General features: G+C 46.2%; 1 protein-coding gene across 2 annotated transcripts; it reads left to right on the forward strand.

Moving 5' to 3' along the window:
• On the forward strand, nt 1–6,797 carry klhl38a (kelch-like family member 38a). 2 transcript variants are annotated; one of them, XM_015973810.3, is made up of 4 exons: nt 1–122; nt 2,671–4,026; nt 4,104–4,209; nt 6,286–6,797. In XM_015973810.3, exons 2-4 carry the CDS (start codon nt 2,671–2,673, stop codon nt 6,573–6,575), a joined length of 1,752 nt encoding a protein of 583 aa, XP_015829296.2. In that variant the 5' UTR covers nt 1–122; the 3' UTR covers nt 6,576–6,797. The 2 variants fall into 2 exon arrangements, with proteins under 2 accessions (XP_015829296.2, XP_070403462.1); XM_070547361.1 differs by lacking the exon at nt 1–122 and having other exon boundaries at nt 2,570–4,026.
• Nucleotides 6,798–7,018: the final 221 nt, after the last annotated feature.

Below are 7,018 nucleotides of genomic sequence, written 5' to 3' on the forward strand. Positions count from 1 at the left end.
TTTGTCATACTTCTGCTCTGACGTCTGCCTGGATAATTCCTTCAGTCCTTTTCATTTTAAAACTTTTTTCTCATCAGCTGATCCTTTATTGTGGAAAAATTTTGATACTCAGAGATCAGAAGGTAAGCAAGTTTTGTCGATGGTTCAGAAACTTGAGAAATTTGCCTCAAAGTCATGATTTCACCCTTAATTCATTTTTTAACGCATTTGCAAAACTAATACCTGCTTATGTTGACCGTTTATTGTTTTATTAATATTTATAAGTTTTCTTGTTCGCTTTAAGAATGAGAGGAATGTTCTGTTATTAGTGTCAGTTTTCTGATGTTTGCTAACCCACTAACAACTTAATACATCTCATCTATTCACATTACTGCTAGCTTATTTCATTTTCCTATGTTTTGGTTATATTGGTTATATTTTGTGAGACAAACATGCAAAAAAATAAGAAATCAGGAAGGGGGCAAATAGTTTTTCACACCAGCGTATACGCTGGTGTGAAAAACTATTTGCCCCCTTCCTGATTTCTTATTTTTTTGCATGTTTGTCTCACAAAATGTTTCTGATCATCAAACACATTTAAACGTTAGTCAAAGATAACACAAGTAAACACAAAATGCAGTTTTGAAATGAGGGTTTTTATTATTTAGGGAGAGAAAAACATCCAAACCTACATTGCCCTGTGTGAAAAAGTAATTGCCCCCCTTGTTAAAAAATAACCCAACTGTGGTGTTTCACACCTGAGTTCAATTTTTGTAGCCACGCCCAGGCCCGATTACTGCCACACCAGTTTCAATCAAGAAATCCCTGAAATATGAGCTGCCTGACACAGAGAAGTAGACCAAAAGCACCTCAGAAGCTGGACATCATGCCAAGATCCAAAGAAATTCAAGAACAAATGAGAACAAAAGTAATTGAGATCTATCAGTCTGGTAAAGGCTATAGAGCCATTTCTAAAGCTTTGGGACTCCAGCGAACCACAGTGAGAGCCGTTATCCACAAATGGCAACAACATGGAACAGTGGGGAACCTTCCCAGGAGTGGGCGGACGACCAAAATTACCCCAAGAGCGCAGAGACAACTTATCCGAGAGGTCACGAGACCCCAGGACAACTTCTAAAGAACTGCAGGCCTCACTTGCCTCAATTAAGGTCAGTGTTCACGACTCCACCGTAAGAAAGAGACTGGGCAAAAACGGCCTGCATGGCAGATTTCCAAGACACAAACCACTGTTAAGCAAAAAGAACATTAGGACTCGTCTTAGTTTTGCTAAGAAACATCTCGATGATTGCCAAGACTTTTGGGGAAATCCCTTGTGGACTGATGAGACAACAGTTGAACTGTTTGGAAGACAAATGTCCCGTTACATCTGGCGTAGAAGTAACGCAGCATTTTAGACAAAGAACATCATACCAGCAGTAAAATATGGTGGTGGTAGTGTGATGGTCTGGGGTTGTTTTGCTGCTTCAGGAACTGGAAGGCTTGCTGTGATAAATGGAACCATGAATTCTACCGTCTACCCAAACATCCTGAAGGAGAATGTCCGGCCATCTGTTCGTCAACTAAAGCTGAAGCCATCTTGGCTGCTGCAGCAGGACAACGACCCAAAACACACCAGCAAATCCACCTCTGAATGGCTGAAGAACAACAAAATGAAGACTTTGGAGTGGCCTAGTCAAAGTTCTGACCTGAATCCTATTGAGATGCTATGGCATGACCTTAAAAAGGCGGTTCATGCTAGAAAACCCTCAAATAAAGCTGAATTAAAACAATTCTGCAAAGATGAGCAGGCCAATTCCTCCAGAGCGCTCTAAAAGACTCGTAGCAAGTTATCACAAACACTTGATTGCAGTTATTGCTGCTAAGGGAGGCCCAACCAGTTATTAGGTTCAGGGGGCAATTACTTTTTCACACAGGGCAATGTAGGTTTGGATGTTTTTCTCTCCCTAAATAATAAAAAACATCATTTCAAAACTGCATTTTGTGTTTACTTGTGTTATCTTTGACTAATGCTTAAATGTGTTTGATGATCAGAAACATTTTGTGAGACAAACATGCAAAAAAATAAGAAATCAGGAAGGGGGCAAATAGTTTTTCACACCACTGTAAGTTCCGTCTCTCCATCAGCGCTCTGAGTGAAACACACCTGCTGGGAAACGTCACTCACATTTAATAATACACAATAACAATTAGCTGTCTAAGTATGTCAGGCAGGCGTCGGCCTTGTAAGTGGGGGGCGAATCTGTGTTCTAAGCAGAGATGTTCCTAACGGTCCGAGGAAATTCGTGCTGGATCCACTTCCCCCCCACAGGGAAGACTTTGGCGTGAGAGAGGAGGAAGATGAAAGCAGGAGGGGGGAAAAGATGCACAACACGTCAAAAATAGCAAGAGGATTTGTGAGGGAGAAGAGGGTCCGGAGGGACAGATTCAGATGGTCTGTTGACACGGTCTTTTAATGTCCGCAGTGACGAGCAGCCTGATGACAGATGTGGCCTGGTGGCGGATGGATGCGTCAGGATCATTTAGAGGGAGTTTAAAATAGAAAACAGAAAGTCAGTGAATCCCGTCATTAGGCCAGCTGCTCCGGAGGAGGCAGAAATGAACGGCTTTCCAATAAACCACATAAAACAAACACTTGGAATACGAGACTAATTCATTATGGTCCGTTTGCAGATGGCCGTTAGACGACGGGATGTTTTCTCTTTTAAAGACTCGGAGCTTCCCTGCCACCTCCTCATCCAGCTCAACATCCTTCGACAGGAGCGCATCCTGACGGACGTTCTGCTCTGCACCGAGCACCAGGAGATCCCCTGCCACAGGAACATCCTGGTGTCCAGCAGCCCCTACTTCCGCGCCATGTTCTGCAACAACTTCCTGGAAAGCACCCAGGCCCGCGTGAACCTGAAGGGCATCTCTTCAAATGTGCTCACCGGCATTGTGGACTACGTGTACACAGGCTGCATCACTATCACCATGGAGATTGTCCTGCCTCTCATGCAGGCAGCGTCCATGCTTCACTATGGAGGTCTCTTTGAGGCCTGCTCCACGTTCCTCCAGGGGCAGCTGAGTCCAGAGAACTGTCTGAGCATGATCCGGCTCTCTGAGATCCTTCACTGTGAAAGTCTGAAGGAGAAGGCCAAGGAGCTGGCGGTGAGGTGTTTCTCCGATGTCGCTGCCACAGAGGACTTCTGCGAGCTGTCGCAGCCTGAGCTGATGTGCTACCTGGAGGACGATCGTCTCTGTGCCGAGGAGGAGCAAGTGTTTGAGACCCTCCTGGCATGGATCCACCACGACCCCTTCTCCAGACGAGGAGCCATCCACGACCTCTTCAAGAAAGTGCGTCTGCGCTACATCCATCCAACCTACCTCTTCCAGTTTATTGCCAACGACCCCCTGGTGCAGTCCTCCACCCTCTGCACTGAGATCATCGACTCGGTCCGCCGCCTCATGCTCACAGCCAGCACCAAGTGCAGCCATGAACTGAAGCCCCTCTGGACCACACCGAGACGTTACACATGCAGAGAAACACTGGTGGTAGTTGGGGGACGCAAAAACAACGAGCAGACCTCCAGAGAAGCCTTGCTGTACGATGAGCGGACTCATCGTTGGCAATGGTTGGCCAAGCTTCCTCTGCGCCTCTACAAAGCTGCGTATGTGTGCATCCACAGCATCCTGTACGTGCTCGGAGGCCTCAGCCTCTGCATGGCTTCGGGCGACAGCTCGGTCAGCGCCACGGTTTACACGCTGTCCCTGAAAACCAACCAGTGGAGGACCGCCGAGCCCATGCTGGAGCCTCGGTTCGCCCACCAAAGTGTGTCTTATCTGCACTTCATCTTTGTGTTAGGAGGAATCGGGGTGGACAAGCAAATCTCTCAGTCAGTCGAGAGGTACAACAGCATGTTCAATCAGTGGGAGGCCGTGGCACCGATGCCCACAGCTGTGCTTCATCCAGCTGTTGCAGCAAGCGACCAGAGGATCTATGTTTTTGGAGGGGAGGACGCCATGCAGAACCCAGTCAGGCTCATTCAGGTAAAGCGCGCGCGTGTAAAAAAACATCCGTCAATGAATCATCCAACAGGATCTCTGATGCTTGCCGCGTGATGCAGGTGTATCACATCTCTCGGAACCTGTGGTCCAGGCTGGAGACGAGAACGGTGAAAAACGTTTGTGCTCCAGCTGCAGTCATAGAGGACAAGATCTACATTGTCGGAGGTGAGGGCGGTACTCTACTTGGACCACAACTGGTGTCTGTGTTAGCAGCAGTTACGCGGTTTCAGTCAAAGGGAGCAGAGTCTCCGGAAGCAGGACGTTGCCCTCTCACAGAAGCGAAAGGCATGGCTACCAAGATAGCCAGTAAACTAAACAATAGAGGTCGCACTGAAGCGCGAGAAAGCTTTATTGCTTGTTTTTGAACTTCAGCAATTTTGCAAGAGATTGTTTTGTTTCTTAGAGATGTGCAGAGCCATGAGGATGACCCCAGTCAGAGAACTTCCTGTTTCTAGTGACGCCACCTGCAGTTAGTGTCTTTAATGTAATTAACTGACCTAAATATCACAACGTTGTAACGCTAGACTACGAGAAGTCACTTTTACTCCTATTTTCTATCAAAGCTCCTTTTAGTTACTTTACGACACATAGCTAGTTTGGAAAGCGCTAAAGGAAGCAAATCATGAGTAGCTTCCTGAAGAGAAAAGGTCAAATGAAGAATTTTGGCTTGTTAAAGCGCTTTACTAAAGCTGCGTTGGCAAATCTGCTATCAAGACAGGTTGTTGAATGCAAACACAGTCACAGAACACTCACCCCTCCACTCGGTATCATCCACGGTCGTCGGAACTGGAAACCCGCATTGCCAGAGGAAACAATAAAGCGCTAAACACCAGTTTCTGATTTCTAGGTCCAAACATCTTTTGTTGTCTGTGACTTCAAATGGCGTTTTTCTCTTTGGGACTCTGGTAGTTTGTCCTAAAGTTGAAGTGGTAGCAGCCGGCTGTTTCTCCTTCTCTGATAATATTGAGCAGCAAACTGGTGGGGCCCTTAAAATGAGCCTGATATGCCCTTTAGGGTATGAGAGGCTTTCCTGATACAGGCGGCCGAAATGAGTTTTCTCCAAAGGTTGGCTGGGCTCTCCCTTGGTGAGAAGCTCGGTCATCCGGGAGGGGCTCAGAGTAGACCCGCTGCTCCTCCACTTCGAGAGAAGCCAGTTGAGGTGGCTCAGGTGGTTAGGATGCCTCCTGGAAGCCTGATGTTTTCTGGGCACGTCCAATCTAGAAGTCCTAAAGAAAGACCCAGGACATGCTGGACGGACTATGTCTCACGGCTGGCCAGGAACACCTTAGGATTCCCCCAGAGGAGCTGGCCCAAGTGGCTGGGGAGAGGGAAGTCTGGGCCTCTCTGCCTAGGCCACAGCCCCTACAAACCGAGCCCAACTAAGTGGCCAAAAATTGATGTATGGATGGATGGATGGAGTTGTTTTACATGCTCTGTATAGAGTATGGTTCTGTTCTTGTTGGGAAACGCTTAGGTGACGAACCTGTTGTCAGTTAGAGCAGCCTCTGTCAGCTGGTAGAGCCATTGGTCAGTAGCCTTGGCAGCGGTGTCGTTTTTGCGATAAAAGCACCACACTATATTATCTAGCATACTAAACTGTTATACAATTACGTTAAAAGCGTAAAACAGAGACCTCAGGAACGTGCACTGAGCATTGCTGTATTCAGGGGGTGCGGAGTAGGGGGAAGCCTGATAAAAAAGGGGTTGAACCATTGACTTTTGAATATTTAAAAAGTAGCTTCAATGGCAAAAAAAAATCTCTTATTCCTCTTTTAAGTGTTTTTAAGTGTTTTTATGAACATTCACAATAAAATTTTAGCTCAAACAATCCAGTTCTGTGTTAGTTTATATAATTGTTTATCAGGGACAATTTTAGACAAATTTTTTTCTCTAGAGGCCATTTTGCCACATCGTGTCTGAGTTTGGCTCAATCTAAAAGAAAAAGGTTTATTACAAAGATATGTTACCCGTGTGTGTGTGTGTGTGTGTGTGTGTGTGTGTGTGTGTGTGTGTGTGTGTGTGTGTGTGTGTCTTCAAAGCATCGTAAGGCTCAGCTCAACTTGGCTTTCCTTACATTTAGGATCAGACGATCTAAGCCGGGCATGTGGGGTGGGATTATCTGATCATCATGACGTAAATAAAAATAAAAACAATGAAATACACGGAGATGATGTGTGTTTATGAGCAAGGAGGAGTTTTAGAAGAGAGAGAGAGAGTTAATAAAAGAAATCTGATTTTCAGGCTACACCAGGAGAATGATTGCCTACGACACCAAAGCCAACAAATTTATCAAGTGTGAGAATCTCAAGGAGCGGAGGATGCACCACAGCGCCACCGTGATCAACAACAAGCTCTACGTCACCGGGGGACGCATCCTGAATGGCCACGACGTCATCGAGGACTCGGACTGCTTCGAGTGCTACGACCCAAAAACGGACGTTTGGACTTCAAAAGGTTCTCTGCCCTACAAACTGTTCGACCACGGCTCTCTGCCGCTCGTCTGTGTCTCCAACCGACCCAATCCACCATGACCAGAACCTGGGGGCTTTGCTTTATCTACCTTTATCAGTGGTTCACCACTTCAGGCCGGCAGCCAGCTCAGTCTCAGTGGGATGTTTGGCTACGCTGACTTCATCTGAATCAAGGGAAGCCTGTAAAAAGGTGCAACTGCGGCACGGCCTTGAGAGCTTTGAGATGACGGAGGCTGTTCAGGCTCGTTCATCATGAAGAAAAGCTCTTCGCACTGATGTTTTATCCCATTTGATGCTAAACGTTAAAGTTTTAACTCCCCAGACAAAGTGGCAGCTGTACTTGAACACCGAGTAAACTGTGTCTGAGATCTCCTGCCTTGTAAAAGTGGCACTTGTTGATTTGCATGGATGAAATACGGTCTCACCAGATTATGACTTTTCCAGACATGGAATATTTATTCTGTAAAATTATGTATTTGAAATGATTTGAATTAAAACACACC

The sequence above is a fragment of the Nothobranchius furzeri genome, chromosome 19 (assembly GCF_043380555.1).
Source record: "Nothobranchius furzeri strain GRZ-AD chromosome 19, NfurGRZ-RIMD1, whole genome shotgun sequence".
Taxonomy (NCBI): Eukaryota; Metazoa; Chordata; class Actinopteri; order Cyprinodontiformes; family Nothobranchiidae; genus Nothobranchius; species Nothobranchius furzeri.

Coding starts and splice junctions, on each gene's coding strand:
- klhl38a (XM_070547361.1), top strand. CDS start 2,656: ATGGTCCGTTTGCAGATGGCCGTTAGACGACGGGATGTTTTCTCTTTT. Junction 4,027..4,103: donor ACCCAGTCAGGCTCATTCAG/GTAAAGCGCGCG, acceptor CGCGTGATGCAG/GTGTATCACATCTCTCGGAA. Junction 4,210..6,285: donor CAAGATCTACATTGTCGGAG/GTGAGGGCGGTA, acceptor TCTGATTTTCAG/GCTACACCAGGAGAATGATT.